This window comes from Balaenoptera physalus, assembly GCF_965194825.1.
Source record: "Balaenoptera physalus genome assembly, chromosome: 10".
NCBI lineage: Eukaryota > Metazoa > Chordata > Mammalia > Artiodactyla > Balaenopteridae > Balaenoptera > Balaenoptera physalus.
Window position 1 is genome coordinate 22,429,250 of NC_138889.1, and position 17,839 is coordinate 22,447,088.

The following is a 17,839-nucleotide window of genomic DNA, read 5'->3' on the forward strand; positions in this document are numbered from 1 at the left end:
TTTAAGCTGTCAAATTTATGAGTGTTAAAAAATATTTGTAGTATTATCTACTATCCTTTTAATGGCTGCAGGATCTATGATGATATCCTGTTTTATTCCTGATATTGGTGGTTCATGGGGTTGTTTTCTCATCAGTCTACATAAAGGTTTATCAATTTTATTAATTTTGTTCAATGAACCAACATTTTGTTTTATGGATAATCTTTATTGTTTTCCTAAATTCAATTTTATAGATTTCTGCTCTAATCCTTATTGCTTCCTTCCTTCTCCTTGCTTTGGGTTATTTTGCTCTTCTTATTATAGTTTCTTGAGGTAGGAAGTTAGTTTATTGATTTGAGATCTTTCCTCTTTTTTTATTTTTTTAAATTAATTTTTATTGGCGTATAGTTGCTTTACAATGTTGTGTTAGCTTCTACTGCACAGCAAAATGAATCAGCCATACATATACATATATCCCCTCCCTTTTGGCTTTCACTCCCATTTAGGACATGACAGGGCATTAAGTAGAGTTCCCTGTGCTATACAATATGTTCCCATCAGCTGTCTATTTTATACATAGTATCAGTAGTGTATATGTGTCAATCCCAATCTCCCAATTCCTCCCACCCCACCCCTTTCCCCCTTGGTATATATACATTTTTTTCTCTATGTCTGTATCTCTATTTCTGCTTGGCAAATAAGGTCATCTATACCATTTTTCTAGATTCTCCATATATGCATTAATATACGATATTTGTTTTTCTCTTTCTGACTTACTTCACTCTGTATGATACTCTCTAGGTCCACCCACATCTCTAAAAATGACCCAATTTTGTTCCTTTTTATGGCTGAGTAATATTCCATTCTACATATGTACCGTATCTTCTTTATCCATTCCTCTGCTGATGGACATTTAGGTTGCTTCCATGTCCTGGCTACTGTAAATAGTGCTGCTAAGAACATTGGGATGCATGTGTCTTTTTGAATTATGGTTTTCTCAGGGTATATGTCCAGTATTGGGATTGCTGGTTCATATGGTAGTTCTATTTATAGTTTTTTAAGGAACTTCCATACTGTTTTCCATAGTGGCTATATCAATTTACATTCCCACCAACAGTAAGAGGGCTCACACCCTCTCCAGCATTTCTTGTTTTTAGATTTTTTGATGATGGCTATTCTGACCAGTGTGAGGTGATACCTCATTGTACTTTTGATTTGCATTTCTCTACTAATTAGTGATGTTGAGCATCTTTTCATGTACATCTTGACCATCTGTATGCCTTCTTTGGAGAAATGTCTATTTAGGTCTTCCACCCATTTTTTGATTGGGTTGTTTGTTTCTTTGATATTGAGCTGCCTGAGCTGCTTATATATTTTGGAGATTAATCCTTTGCCAGTTGCTTCATTTGCAAGTATTTTGTCCCATTCTGAGGGCTGTCTTTTCATCTTGTTTATGGTTTCCTTTGCTGTACAAGAGCTTTTAAGTTTAATTAGGTCCCATGTGTTTATTTTAATTTTTATTTTCATTACTGTAGGAGGTGGGTCAAAAAGATCCTGCTATGATTTATGTCAAAGAGTGTTCTGCCTATGTGTTCCTCTAAGAGTTTTATAGTGTCTGGCCTTACATTTAGGTCTCGAATCCATTTTGATTTTATTTTTGTGTATGGTGTTAGGAGTGTTCCAGTATCATTCTTCTACATGTAGCTGTCCAGTTTTCACAGCACCACTTATTGAAGAGGCTGTCTTTTCCTCATTGTATATTTTTACCTCCTTTGTCATAGATTAGGTGGCCAAAGGTGTGTGGGGTTATCTCTGGGTTTTCTATCCTGTTCCATTGATCTATATTTCTGTTTCTGTGCCACTACCATACTGTCTTGATTACTGTAGCTTTGTAGTATATTCTGAAGTCAGGGAGTCTGATTCACCAAGCTCTGTTTTTTTATCTCAAGATTGCTTTGGCTATTCGGGGTCTGTTGTGTTTCCATACAAATTGTAAAATTTTCTGTTCTAGTTCTGTGAAAAATGCCATTGGTAATTTGATAGGGATTGTATTGAATCTGTAGATTGCTTTGGGTAGTATAGTCGTTTTCACAAATTGATTCTTCCAATCTAAGAACATGGTATATCTCTCCATCTGTTTGTGTCATCTTTGATTTCTTTCATCAGTATCTTATAGTTTTTTGTGTACAGGTCTTTTTCCTCCTTAGGTAGGTTTATTCCTAAATATTTTGATATATTCTTTTTGTTGCAATGGTAAATGGGATTGTTTCCTTAATTTCTTTTTCTGATCTTTTGTTGTTAGTGTGTAGGAATGAAAGAGATTTCTGTGTATTAATTTTGTATCCTGCAACTTTCCTAAATTCATTGATTAACTCTAGTAGTTTTCTGGTGGCATCTTTAGCAATTTTTATGTATAGGATTACATCATCTGCAAACAGTGAGAGTTTTACTCCTTCTTTTCCAATTTGAAGTCCTCTTATTTCTTTTTCTTCTCTACTGCTGTGGCTAGGACTTCCAAAACTATGTTGAATAAGAGTGGTGAGACAAATGGTGAGACACCCTTGTCTTTTTCCTGATGTTAGAGGAAATGCTTTCAGTTTTTCACCATTGAGAATAATGTTTGCTGCAGGTTTGTCATATATGGCCTCTAATATATTGAGGTAGGTTCCCTCTATGCCCACTTTCTGGAGAGTTTTTATCATAAATTGGTGTTGAATTTTGTCCAAAGCTTTTTCTGCATCTACTGAGATCATATGGTTTTTATTCTTCAATTTGTTAATATGGTGTATCACATTGATTGATTTGCGTATATTGAAGAATCCTTCCATTTCTGGGATAAACCCCACTTGATCATGGTGTATGATCTTTTAATGTGTTGTTAGATTCGGTTTGCTAGTATTTTGTTGAGGATTTTTGCGTTTATGTTCATCAGTGATATTGGCCTGTAGTTTTATTTATTTGTGGTATCTTTGTCTGGTTTTGGTATCAGGGTGATGGTGTCCTCATAGAATGAGTTTGGGTATGTTCCATCCTCTGCAATTTTTTGGAAGAGTTTGAGAAGGATAGGTGTTAGCTCTTCTCTAAATGTTTGATGAATTGACCTGTGAAGCCATCTGGTCCTGGACTTTTGTTTGTTGGACGATTTTTAATCACAGTTTCAGTTTCATTACTTGTGATTGGTTTGTTCATATTTTCTATTTCTTCTTGGTTCAGTTTTGGAAGGTTGTACTTTTCTAAGAATTTGTCCTTTTCTTCCAGGTGGTCCATTTTATTAGCATATTGTTGCTTGTAGTACTCTCTTATGATTTTATGTATTTCTGTGTTGTCAGTTGTAACTTCTTTTTCACTCCTAATTTTATTGATTTGAGTCCTCTTCTTTTTTTTCTTGATAAGTCTGGCTAAAGGTTTATCAATTTTGTTTATCTTCTCAAAGAACTAGCTTTTAGTCTTATTGATCTTTGCTATTCTTTTCTTCATTTGTATTTTGTTTATTTCTGCTCTTATATTTTTGATTTCTTTCCTTCTACTAACTTTGGGTTTTGTTTCTTCTTCTTTCTCTAGTTGCTTTAGGTGTAAGTTTAGGTTGTTTATTTGAGGTTTTTCTTGTTTCTTGAGGTAGGATTGTATTGTTATAAACTTCCTTCTTAGAACTGATTTTGCTGCATCCCATAGGTTTTGGGTCGTCGTGTTTTCATTGTCATTTTTTTCTAGGTATTTTTTGATTTCCCCTTTGATTTCTTCAGCAATCTCTTGGTTCTTTAGTAACGTGTTGTTTAGCCTCCATGTGTTTGTATTTTACAGTTATTTTCCTGTAATTGATTTATGATCTCCTAGCATTGTGGTTGGAAAATATTCTTGATATGATTTCAATTTTCTTAAATTTACCAAGGCTTTATTTGTGACCCAACATGTGATCTATCCTGGAGAATATTCCATGAGCACTTGAGAAGAAAGTGTAATCTTCCACTTTCAGGTGGAATGTCCTATGAATATCATTTAAGTCTATTTGGTCTCTTGTGTCATTTAAAGCTTGTGTTTCAGTCTGGATTATCTGTCCACTGGTGTAAGTGGGATGTTAAAATTCCTCACTATTATTGTGTTACTGTCAATTTCTCCTTTTATGGCTCTTAGCATTTGCCTTATGTATTGAGGTGTTCCTATATTGGGTGTATAGATATTTATAATTGTTATATCTTCTTCTTAGATTGATCACTTTACCATTATGTAGTGTCCTTCCTTGTCTCTTGTAATAGTCTTTATTTTCAAGTCCATCTTGTCTGATATGAGTATTGCTACTCCAGCTTTCTTTTGATTCCCATTTGCATGGAATATCTTTTTCCTTCCCCTCACTTTCAGTCTGTATGTATCCCTAGGCCTGAAGTGGGTCTCTTGTAGACTGTGTATACATAGGTCTTGTTTTTGTATCCATTCAGTTAGTTGTGTCTTTTGGTTGGAACATTTAATCCATTTACATGTATGGTAATTATAGATATGTATGTTCCTATTACCATTTTCTTAATTGTTTTGCATGTGTTCTTGTAGGTCCTTTTTTATTTTCTTGTGTTTCTTGCCTAGAGAAGTTCCTTTAGCATTTGTTGTAAAGCTGATTTGGTGGTGCTGAATTCTCTTAGCTTTTGCTTAAAGCTTTTGATTTCTCTGTCAAATCTGAATGAGATCCTCTCTGGGTAGAGTAGTCTTGTTTGTAACTTTTGCCCTTTCATCACTTTAAATGCCTTGCCACTCCCTTCTGACCTGCAGAGTTTCTGCTGAAAAATTAGCTGATAACCTTATGGGGATTCCCTTGTAGGTTATTTGTTGCTTTCCTCTTGCTGCTTTTAACATTTTTTCTTTGTATTTAATTTTTGTTACTTTGATTAATATGTGTCTTGGCATGTTTCTCCTTGGGATTATCCTGTATAGAACTCTCTGTGCTTCCTGGACTTGATTGACTATTTCCTTTCCCATGTTAGGGAAGTTTTCAACTATAATCTCTTCAAATATTTTCTCAGGCCCTTTTCCTTTCTCCTCGTCTTCTGAGACCCCTATAATTTGAATGTTGGTGCATTTAATGTTTTCCAAGAGGTCTCTGAGACTGTCCTTATTCTTTTCATTCTTTTTCTTTATTCTGCTCCTTGGCAGTTATTTCTGTCATTCTATCTTCCAGCTCACTTATTTGTCCTTCTGCCTCAGTTATTCTGCTGTTGATTTCCTCTAGTTTATTCTTCATTTCAGTTATTGTGTGGTTCCTCACTTATTGTTTGTTCTGTAGTTCTTCTAGGTCCTTTTTAATCTTCTTGATCCATGCCTCCATTCTATTTCCAAGATCTTGGATCATCTTTACTGTCATTACTCTGAATTCTTTTTCAGGTAGATTGCCTATTTCCTCTTCATTTATATGGTCTTGTGGGATTTTATGTTCCTCCTTCATCTGCATCATACTTCTCTGTCATCTCATTTTGTCTAACCTACTGTTTTTATGTTCTTCTTTCCACAGGCTGCAGGGTCATAGTTCCTCTTGCTTCTGTTGTCTGCCCCCTGGTGAGTGAGGTTGGTCCAGGGGCTTGTGCAGGTTTCCTGGTGGGAAGGCCTGGTGCCTGCGCTATGGTGGGTAGAGTGAGTCTTTTCCCTCTGAAAGGCAGGTCCTCATTAGTTGGTGTGTCTTAGGGTGTCTGTGAGCTTAGTACGACTTTAGGCAGCCTGTCTACTGATGGGTGGGGCTGTGTTCCTGTCTTGCTGGTTGTTTGGAGTGAGGTGTGTAGCACTGGAGCCTGCAGGCGGTTTTGTGGGGCTTGGTCTTGGTGTTGATATGGATACCTCTAGGAGCACATACACCAATTAATATTCCCTGACCTGGGAATTCTCTGGTGGTCCAGCATCCTGGACCCTACGCTCCCACCCCAGAGGCCCAGGTCCGACACCTGGCTGGGGAACCAAGAGCCCACAAGCCACACAGTGTGACCTGAGAGAAAAGAGAGAAAAGAAAAGGAAAGGAAAAAAAATGAAAAGAAAACAGATGAACAAAACCCAAGACAAATAGCAAAAACAGCATCAAACAGCAGCAACAACAACACAGCATGGAAACACACACACACACACTCAGAAAAAAAGAGAAAAAATAAAAAAAAAAGAAAATTAAAAAAACAAGGGAACAGACCAACAAACAAAAGAATTCTAATATGAGAACAGTCAATAAGGGCTAAACTAACAAAAACAAAGAATGAAAAATAAAACAAAACAGAAAGCAAACAGACAAAATAAAAAGTGAAGAAAACATAAAATATACACATAAAAACAACGTAAAGAAGAAAAATAAAATAAAAAGCAGATAAGGAAGAAGAAAAACAAGGAAAAAACCACAAAGAAACAAAAAGTAAATTAAAAATAGAGAAATAAAAAATTACATATATTGAAAAAAGATTGAAAAGAATAAATACCAAAAATAAAAGGCAAAAAATAAAAGTAACAATGCCAACAACTAAGCAACATAAAACAAACAAAATAAGAATAATAGTAAGAGGAATATTTTCCTGGGGCCTCCTCTGTCAGTGTCCTTGCTCCCACAGTGAGCCAGAGCCAATCCCGCCTCCCCAGGAAGCCCCCAATACCTCTAGGTAGGTTTCTGGACCTGCTGTGGGCACTGTGGAGCCAGCACAGACTCTGACCTGGCCCGATTCCCACGTGCACTTGTCCCCAGAGTCCAGTGCTGCCAAGGCAGTCTGGTCTCAAATATTGAAACACTTGTTGTCTATTCAGGTATTCCAGAGATGCAGGATTTGTCCAGCCGATCTCAGGGATTTAATCCACAGCTTGTGCAGCTGCATGGAAAGATTTCTGTTCCTCTTCCTTAGTCGCACCACCCCTGGGGCTCAGCTTTGGTTTTGACCCTACCTCTGCGTGTGTGCTGCCCTCAGGCTCTTTTCCTTGCCCAGGTGGGAGGGAGCGAAAGCAGAGGCTGCTTGGGGCACACTTACTCACTCATGCCGGGGCCTGAGTACTGCGACCACAATTGGAGTGTCTGCAATTTGCCTGCGGCAGTGGGTCCAGCAGGTAGTTGGAACAGACTGTGGCTCTGGTGAATGGGAGTGGTGGCGGCCCTGCCCCTCATGCACCTCTCAACAATGGTGACTCCCTTTCTAGGCAGACTAAGCTTCCTTTAGAGGCATTCCCGGCCACGTGCCACCTCATTCCCGTCCCCTCTGCTGTATCCACACAGCCCACAGTGTTCCTCTCCCTGGATCCTTTCCCCCAGCCCCATGCTTTAGAACTCAGCCCCCAGCAGTATCGGCAGATTCTTGTCCCAGGCAGGGGTGCCCAGGCTGATTCCCAAGGAGGTTTTGGGATGGGTGGCACTCAGGTCCCCAGAGCCCACATGGGCAGAGGAGAACCTGATCGGGGTGGGGGGGAGTGGGCTTGCTCAGATGGGAGCTCCTCCCAGTGCCCACGGAGGCTGAAGAAGCAGGTGGTTGGGAAAAGGGGTTATAATGGCGGCTCTGCCCCTTGTGTGCCACTCAACACTGATGTCTTATTTTATGGTATCTCAGGCTTTTTCTGAGACTTTCCCAGTTGTGGGGCTTCTTACTCCTGTCCCTTCAGTCTGTATTTTCACAGCCAACAGCTGTGCCTTCCCTGGGTCCCTGCTCCAAAGCCTACTTTCCAGTGCCCAGCTCCTTTTCACAACTGGCAACTCAATTCGGGAATGTGCAGAGCTGCAGTGTAGACCCTGCCTGCAGTTCTTACTTTGTCCTGCCTTCCACAGACCATACTGCATTCTCCTTTGATCCCCATGAAGGTCCTATTCTGTCCCAGCTGATTTTCCCACCATGAGTGAGTTTTTCTGAGTCTGGGGACCTCCACTCACCTTCAGCTTCCTGCTGGGGTTGCTGGTCCCTTTCCTGATTCCTTTTATTTTTTCTTTCTTTCTTTCGTTTTTTTAGGTGTCCAAAGTCTTCCACTAACGTTCAGCAGGTGCTCTGTGGGAATTGTCCCATCCGTAGATGAATTCCTGCTGTACCCATGAGGAGTGACTAATTCCGTGTCCTCCTATTCCACCACCTTGACTCCTCTCCTTTCCTCTTTTTTAGTGTAAGCACTTAGTATTATGAATTTTCGTCTTGACATTGCTTTAGCAGTATACCACATATTTTGATATGTTGTATTTTCATTTACTTCTATCATCTAAAAAAATTTCCTTTGAAACTTCCTCTTTGACCAATGGATTATTTAGCAGTATGTTGTTTGGTTTCCATGTGTTTGAAGATTTTCCTGTTATCTTTCTGTTATTGATTTCTAGTTAGATTGCATTGTGGTCAGAAAACATTCTGCATGATTTTGACTTTTAAAAAATGTTGATGTTTGTTTTGTGGCCCAGGATATGGTCTGTTTTGGTTTATGTTCCATGGGCAATTGAAGAGAATGTGTATTTTGTTATGGTTGGGTGAAGTGTTCTATAAATGCCTATTATAACCTTTTGATTCATGGTGCTCGTGAGGTCTATATCCTTGCTGGTTTTCTGTCTAGTTGTTCTATCAATTGTTGAGAGAGGAGTGTTGAAGACTTCAACTGTAATTGTGGTTTTATCTCTCCTTTCAGTTATGTCATTATTTGCTTTACATATTTTGAAGATTTGTTGTTTGTTCATACACATTTAGGGTTGTTATATCTTCTTGATGGATTGAGCTTTTTATTGTTATGTGATATCCCTTTCTGTCTCTGGTTATTTTCCTTGATCTGAAGTTTACCTTATCCAATTTTAATATAGCCACTCCTGCTCTCTTTTGATTAATGTTTGCATGGTATATCTTTTTCATCCTTTTACTTTCAACTTATCTATGTCATTGAATTTGAAGTGAGTTTCCTGTAGATAGGACGTAGTTAGGTAAGGTTTTTTTTGTTTGCTTTTTTAATCCACTCTGTCAATCTTTGCCTTTTGATTGATACATGCAGATCATTTATATTTAAGGTAATATATGTTGGAGTTTAAGCATGCCATTTTATTGTCTGTTTTCTGTTTTTTCCTCTACTTTTTGTTCTTCTGTCTCTATTTTGTCTTCCTGTGGCTTAAACATTCTTTAAGGATTCCATCCTGATTTACTTATGGTGTTTTGGAAAGAAATGTTCTCCAAATATATAGTTTCTGTAGTTGCCCTAATTATTACAATATACATATATAGTGTATTACATTCTACTGTTATCAACATTTTACCCCTTCAAGTGAAGTATGGAAACCTCATTTCTATTAGGTCCCTTTATTTTTCCCACTTTCAAATATCATTGTCTTGAGTATCGAATGGTGTTATAATTTTAGTTTCAAGCATCAAATATGACTTCTAAAACTCATGTGGACAGTCAACCATTATATACTATTATTTCTCCCTTCCATTGTCTTTTCTTCCTGATGCACCAAATTCCCTTTCTCTAGCATTTACTTTCTGTTTAAATAAATTCCTTTGGTCAGTCTTTAAGAGTCTGTCTGTTAGTGACAAATTCTTTAAAGTTTTCCTTCATCTGAGAAGGTCTTTATTTTTCCTTCATTTACAAAGGACAGTTTCACTGGATATGGGATTCTGGGTTGACAGTTCTTTTCTTTCAGCACTTGCAAAATGTGCCACTTTCTTCTGGCCTCCATAGTTTCAGATGATAATTTAATTTGGTGTTCCCCTATAGGTAAGGTGTTGTTTACTGCTTTCAACACTTTTTTCATCATTAGTCTTCAAACATTTAATTGTGATGTGTCTTTCTTTGCATTTATCCAATTTGGGTTTCACTCAGCTTCTTGAATGTGTAGGTTTGTGTATTTTATCAAATTTGGGAAGTTTTTAGATATCATTTCTCTGAATACTGTTTCAGCCCTACCCTCTCTCTTTCTGAAACTCTGATGATACAAATGTTGGATCTTTTGTTACTGTTCCACAGGTCTCTGAGGCTCTGTTCATTCTTATTTATTTATTTTAGTCTATTTTCTCTGTTGTTCAGATTGTGTAAATTCTATCTGTCCTCAAGTTCACTGATTCTATCCTCTGTCATCTCCACTCTATTACTGAGTTTACACAGTGAGTTTTTAAAATCTGTTATTGTATTTTTCAGTTCTACAATTTTCATTTGGCCCTTTTGTACAACTTCTATTTCTTTGGTAGGATTTTCTTTTTTCTTTTTTTCATTTGTTTCAAGATAATTTGTATTTATTTGCCCATTGACACACTTTTAAGATGGCTGCTTTTAAATCATCTTGATGTTGGTGTCAGTTGTCTTTTCTCATTGAAGTTGTGATTTTCCTGGTTCTTGGTATGACAAATGATTTCAAATTGTATCCCGGACATTTTGTCTGTTAGGTTAGGAGACTCTGGGCCCTATTTAAATCTTTTATTTTAGTAGGCAGTCACCTGTTTAGCTTTAGCACATTGGCCCTGGCCTACCAGGCATTGTAGGTCCATTGATAGTTTTTCAGAGCCTTTGTGGTACTACTTTGATCTGTTCTCAGCCAGAGAAGCCTATTTGTTCTTTGCCCTGAGACTCCCCAGGCTGAGTGCTTTTTGTGGTATAGAATCCCTCCCTTCCATGGCTTCTGGCCATCCTAGTGTCTTTGGGTGGTTGGGTGGGGGGGAGTCTTATGCCTGCTGGGGCAAAGATGCTTCCCAGGCTGAACTGCTTGTTGTGACTGAGTCCTTTCTGTTGTTGCCTGGCCACTCCAGTATCTCCCAGTGGGGGAGGGAAGTCTCAGGCCTGGCCACTTAGTGTGGCTCAACTCTCCCTCTTGCTGGTGGTGCCTGGCTTACCCAATGGTGTCAGAAGGACTCCCTCTGATCTGGGAGAGGAATGCACATATCTCTGCTGCCTTCTTTTGCTGGGTTGGAAAAGGCCGGGCCTGGCTCTCCTTCTTCTGTTGGCTGAGGGGATGTAAGATGCTCTGTTACTGTGTTTTTTTTCCAGTCCTAGGGTTCTGAACCAATTCACCCATCTTTTAGGGTTCTCCTTTGGTTGTCCTTTGCATTGTTTTCAGGATATATAGATGTACTTAGAAGGAGCAGGGAGATACAAGTCTATATCATTTTGTTTGGACCAACTTTCAGCCCAAATATTTTTACATTTATCATAGGTTTCTGAATTATTTCTGATCCTGAATGATTCTCTTAGAGATATCTAGCTGAGACACAATAATTAGCAAAGTTCGGATTGGTCCTCATACATAACTTGTATCTGCTTTATTATGGAAGAGGTATTATCATCATCCCTATTTTAAGGTGAAAGTGAAAAAAACGTGCCTGTGGTCAGAATGAGCTTCTAGCTGAATGTACCTAGAACATAGGGCTATTGTGAGCACTAAATGATATAAAACTAATAATGCTCTGGTTGCCAGTGCATGCAGGCAACAGTGAGTGCCCAATGTTACTGCTCCCCTTCTTCTACACAGCCCAAATTTTCCCTTAGTTCTTTAAGGTCCCTGAGGACAGGAACAATCTATCTTTTTTTACCTTTATCCTGGGGTCTAGAATAGTACCTGGCAATAAAAATTAAACTGCCTGACTAGCATACATATCATTTGTAACATCTCTATCTCTCCCTAGCCATACTCTTTCCCTTTTCTTAATTTTCCTTGAACTCTTTGTGACTCAGTGAATTAGCTCATCTACAGCTTTCCTCCCTCTCTGTTCATTTGCTGTAAGATTCAAGCAGTAAGCTTCTCTGTGTTCATGTATTTTGATGATTCTCTGCTTCTCAGTCATCTCATTCTTGGGGCAAAGATATAAAATGTCTTTTTTCCTTCTGAAAATTTTAGGCAGTAACCATCAGTCCCTGTGACCTGGTAGAGACAGAGTATTTCTTTACAGCATCCATTTTACTGGCCCAGAGTAATGGGCCTACCTCACAAGTACAGGTTTTTAGCTAATTTATTCACTCCTCATAGCAGATCAAGAGGCTGTAAGAAGTTCTAAATTTAATTCCAAGTTACTGTAATCTAAAAATTAAACCTAGATGAATGAAAACAACTAGCATTTAAATCTTAATGTCTCCCAAACCCGCATCTTCTATTATCATATAAAATCAAACTCCTGAAAACATATTTACTTTGCCTTAAGAAATTAAATAGGTTAGAAAAACACTTTGAACTATCTACAAATGCACATGCCCTCTGACATTGCAAAATGAGAACACACACTGTACAAATTAAGAAACAATATACATCTATTACCACCCTGTGCATATTTCTTTGGGACTTGGAAACAAAATTTTCCAAATTACACCTCAGAGCCTTCTGCCAATTCTACCACATATCTGACATTATACAGAACTAAAGTTTACTTAGTTCCCCTTTTTAAAAATAATACAAATGAAGGATTTATACTCACAGGTGGCTTAGGAACAGAGTAGACTCATACTTGGGGTAGAAAGCACAGAACTCAAGAGTACTCTTCCTTTCAGCAGGAAACTTAGCTTATGAGATATCCTTGTAAACAGACTAGATATTAAAGAAGTTAACATTTTACTCAGCTTTATTATTCATTTTTTTCTTTGTATTGAAATAAACAGTTTGCAAAGACTTCCTCTCAAGTCATTAAAACATGACCAGGTAGGAAAAGATCAGTGAAACACTTACTACCATAATCTGGATTAAGATACATAATATTCTTATTTTCAAAGACAAAATATGCCATTGGTTCAAGGATACATTAGATCCTTTCAATTCGATGCCATGCCATGAAAAGTAGAAAAACACAAAGTGAGATAATTTATTGAATCCAATGTTTTTAGTAGATTAAGCCTCTTCTTTAAAAGCAAAAATCATCTTTGCATTTTGCTCAGAGCAAACCATTTTTTTCTGGACTAAGGTAGTATATTTTTTTGAATCTTCTTGAAATGGTGCTTAAACTTACACAGAGTGAACTTCCATGAACTTTGAGAAGGCAAAGATGCAGCAGTCATGGGAAATGAGAATATTTGATAAGTTTACACAACTTCATTAAGTACTGATGTCTTGTAGTATCTGGATCCAGACATCTTGGAATGTCTGGACGTGTCTGGAATCAACTGGATACTCTGGTCAGAATGGTTCAAATTTAGACACGAAAATCTCATACAATCAATTAAACTGAGTTGATGGTTCTCTGATATGAGAATATAGACTTAATACGTATCTGATTCTAGGAGCGCAGTGTAAATATAGTATCTAAGAAAAATGAAGACTTTGTGTCTGAAGCATAACTTGTTTGGTAAACAGTAAGATTAGAAAACTATAAAAGAAAAAACCTCTTTTTCTAGAGAGACTGACCATGGCCTATGACTAAAAGCTCAAAGTTCCAATTCAACATTAATTACATTTTATGAAATTTCCAATGTTAAGCAGAAATTGGGCTCATTAGCTAAAACGAGTCTACAAAGGGCAATATTGCTCTGGTGGGACTGTTAACTCTGAAGAATGGTGTTTTATTTAATAGACAAAATGGACTTCATACATATCCATTATCAGTGCCTTTAAAACCAAACAACTTTAAAATTTAGCAGCAGTTTCTGCAAGTACAAAAATACACATTTATTACATAACATATGGTAGTAAAATTTGTCAAGATATATTATACAAACTCAAAAGCATTTTAGATAAAGCATTGGTCTAATATATTATAGATTGACAGAGTATAATAAAATGACATGTAGTCTGTCTTCAAATCATACAATATAATACTTTACAGCAATATTAACTATTCACATTAAATGTTACAGGAGTATCTAAGGGAACACAGAGAGTAGGAATGGTTATTGAAGAACCTCAGCATCTATTTTCTTCCATGCTTCAAACTGAGTGGATGATTTCCTATCCATCAATATGAAAGCAAAGAGGATAGAACTATTATTTTGTTAAGTAGAGAAGCAATTTCTTCTGGAAAGACACTCCAAGCCGTAAGAGCTTCATTCACATCTTGTGGTTCTGCAGTAGTATGCCCTAAGGGTGAGGGGAATCCCTGTTGCCTTTATATATTATACCACAAAAGATGCCTATGGACACTTAGGAGTCTAAATATAGGAGTGGTTAGTTATAAGGTAAAATCTACTTCACATCTGTGACTGAGATGGCCAGTGTCATAAAGGAGCTCTTTGGAGAGGGTTCTAAAAGTTAATTATAATGCTTAGGACAAACAGGGCCATGTCCCCTAGAGGTAGGTAGCACCTATAGCTAATACTGAAAGGACTTCTTCTATCTTACAGAAAACATTATTGTTTTTTCTATAACTGAAAAATGCAACCTTTAGGACAACAGTGAAAGAACATTTTGACATGAAAGTTTCTGGGTGGCTGAGAAAAATAATTTGGAATAAGCAAATTTGTGGGAGGAAGGTCCATCTGATACTGAACTAAAGAAACCAAATGGGCTCTAAGCAACTTCTTATAAGTAAGTATTTAAAATGAAGGAAGATGCACATCCATTTCTGATTCTACCCCTTCACACTGGCTGACAAGACCAAATAATCCATGGAAATAATCCAGGAGAGGTACTGGTATAAACTTTAAGGCAAGAGAGAGGAGAAATGTCCATGGATATGAAATAAACCAATGGGTATAAACCATGAATCATTTGGGACAAATAATATGTAAAAACTTCTGGAGGTAAGAAAATCCAAAGCCGATGACTGTCTGAAAGAAGGCCTGACAGCCACTCTTATGGTTCCTCTATTCTGTGACTCTTTATAACCTGCCAACCTCAAAACTGTTCTCAACTGCCAAGTGACAATCAGAAAAGGGATGATTTACCAGTAATTTTTTCTGGCTGACTAATCTAAGAGGCAAGGAGCAGAAAAACATTTCAGCAAAGAGGAGCCATGCTTTGATCACATGTTGGCAATAGCAATCGTGTAATAGAGAAAGGACTGCTGTGGCAGTTTTTTCCTCCACACTAAGACAGCAAACACAGTCAGAAGGTCACCTTGTAATAGGAAAAATGCATTTCTGGAGAACGTTTCTAGCTCAGGCACCTTGCAAGGACACTGAAATGAGCAACCATCTTCTTCTTTCTCCTCATAGTTCTGTGTCCTGGAACCTCTGCGGAGCAATGAAATACTAATGGAAAAACACAACCAACACAACCAAACAAAACAAACAAACAAAAAACTATTATATCATGGTACTCATGGCTTTTGAATCACTGCAGTTTTCTTCCTCTCTAGCTGCATCAATGGGCTAACACCTGAAATGATGTTGTGAGGGCATGTGACTGACTATAAGATGTCACAGAAATGGCCACTGGTTCAGATTTGGGGAAAAGTTTCAAATAATTTTCTTTATTCTTGAACATGTTTTCCTTCTGTAGCTTTGATTAGTGGCATTTTTCTTGCCTCCTTATTAAACACATTCCATGGAATGTGGATGGTTTCTCTGCACCCTTCCCTCTCTCTCTACAGTTCCTATTCTTCACTTTTGACATCCTGGCTTTCTCAGGTTACTAATTTCATCATACATGGCATGTTTCCTCTACAGAAGATGCTTTCTCTAGCCCTCTGCTTGTAGCTCTTAAAACGCATGACAGGACCAAACCATGCTCTAATAAGGAAAAGCCTCCCAAACACTTAGGTGACAAAATTTTTGAGTCTAAACTTTTTGCCAAATAGTCTCAATAAAGAGAATTCTTTTGTTGTCCTAAGTATTAGCAATGATTATCCTTATGCTACCCATCCCAGGTATTTTACACAAAGAGGTCATAATAATTATTATCTTTATATCATGATTAGCCCAGTTTCTGTTCTTGTAGGCATCAGATTCTTATTGTGGTTAAATGTCTTTGGTCAAATGTCTGTCCTCAACATCACAAACCACTGTAGGCCCTGAGTCTGGGCTGCACACATGACCCACAGTCAAAGAGCTGGGTGAGGATCTTCTGTGAGGCAGAGTACCAGGAGAACACTGCCCACTAATCTCTCCTTCCTCGGGTGACTTCATACAAAGCCCGAGTCTGTCTTCCGCTAGGCTGACTGGAGAGCTACAGTGTTTCTCTGAGTCCTGGCTGGGGTAAGAACTATACCAGCGGGCTGTTTGCACAGCTCCAAGCCCTTCAGCCGCCCTTCGGGGCATGTCTTTCTGTCTCTCATCCAGTGCGTTGGCTTCTGAAACACCAGAAGCATGTGGAGGAGGCTCCGTGTGTCCTTTTACAGAACCTATTTTATTTTCCTCTGGTCTGGGTGCCCTTGCCTTCTTTTTGAGGGACCAGTTTTTCAAACTGGCTACTCCATTTCTCAACCATGTGCTGGGGTGAAGAGTTACAGAATGCATTTGTGAATGCCACTCTACACTGTCCTTTTTTGTATAAGCTAGGCGGCCGCTGGCCTGCCCTGATGAGGGACCAGGAATTCCAGAAATGAGGCTGGAACTGCTAAAGTCAGAAGAAAGCTCTTCCTGTTTTCTTTGAGCCTGAAAAGTGCAATCTATTGGAGAGGAAGTTTCAGTGGGTGTAAACACGGAGTGTTCAGAAATCTGAGAAAAAGCACTGTCTTGGGAGCTCACTGATGAGCCAGATGGAGAAGTGCCTGGGGAGGACAAGCTGGAATAGCTAGTCCTTGAGCAAATGTTTAATCTTGGGGGTACAACCTTATCAGTGTTTTGGTTTGTGGCACTAGTCTTGCCCACCTCAATCCCCATGACCAAACTCTGATTAATAAGCTTTTGCCCCTCCATTTGCAAAGACTTGTGCCGCTTGAGATAATCTTCCTCTCCATGCAAGAGACTGGCTTCATAGCTGGCTTTATGTTGTTTCTTTGAATGAATCCCCCTGAGATAGGTCAGTTTGCAGTGTTGGTCATCAATGTTGGGCTCTGAGCATCGCCGGTGCCTCCTTGAACTCTTGAGGGCATCTGTTGTGTGTGGTGGGGAGAATCCAGACGTATCTGTATCAAAGGTCTGGTTCCTGGGATGATCACATGAGGACATGTGACTATAAGATGCCATGGAAATAGCTACTGGCTTGGATTTAGGAAAAAGTTTTACATGATTTCCTTCATTATCAGACAAGCTTTTCTTCTTAACATTTTTATTAGTGGCATTTTTCTTGATATCAGTGCCTATGACTAAACTCTTTTTAAAACATGTCTTACCCTCTTCCTGGAGGGGTTGATTCTGATTCAGATGGCTCTCATCTTTTTTTGAGAGAATTGCATCACAGCTGGACTTGCGTAGCTTTTTCTGATAAAACTCCCTGAGATAGGAAAGCTTTGAATCTAGATAGTCATAGCTGGGCTCTGAGCAGCGCCGGTGTCGCCTCAAGCTTTTTGGAGCATCTGCTGCAGTTGTGGACAGGTGGCTGGGCGTGCTCATGCCAGAGGGGGCCCTGGCGTGATCCTGCAGGGGGTCCTTTGTGTACACTGCAATGTTCACTGGCTTGGATTCAAGAGGCTGCTCCATTTGAACGTCTTCATCTTTAGAATGGTCTAAGTCAAAGTCGCTCAGGGTTAAAAGACCTTCTACCTCAGGCTGGTCGAGGTCGTAGTCACTGAGGGTTAACACGGAGTCCATGCTTCTGCTACCCTGACCAAGTTTCTTTACCAAGTCACTACACGGGGCGTCAACATCCTCATTCAGCTCATTCTCCAAGCTGTCATAGGAGGAGTCATTCAGTTGGAAGCAAGAGATATCTGTTGAAAAAGTGAATCATGATTATTGTTTTTACTTACCCAACTGTGATGATGTTTAGCTTAATTCTGTTTTCATGCAGATTGTTCAAATTCCTACTCTAAAGAAAGAAAGGATCTTTCACAATCTTCCCAGTTGTAAGTGCAGAATTAAAAATAAACTGTTGGGGTATACTTGATTTACCTCAGTTCCTGAAGAAATGGGCTTTCCTTAAGTAAGATTTCCTCAAAGCAATGAGGAGATACCAAGGAACAGT

At 38.6% G+C, this 17,839-nt stretch overlaps 1 protein-coding gene across 4 annotated transcripts in view; it reads right to left on the reverse strand.

Annotated features, from left to right (window-relative positions):
* Positions 1-3,300: 3,300 nt before the first annotated feature.
* The window catches only part of ARHGAP20 (Rho GTPase activating protein 20), a 149,558-nt gene continuing 135,019 nt past the window's right edge, over positions 3,301-17,839 (reverse strand). For all 4 annotated transcript variants that reach the window (XM_082476851.1, XM_082476850.1, XM_082476852.1 and 1 more), the window contains one exon: positions 3,301-17,585. In XM_082476851.1, coding sequence (XP_082332977.1) covers positions 15,733-17,585 — 1,853 coding nt within the window. In that variant the 3' untranslated portion in view covers positions 3,301-15,732. The remainder of the gene's footprint in view (positions 17,586-17,839) is intronic.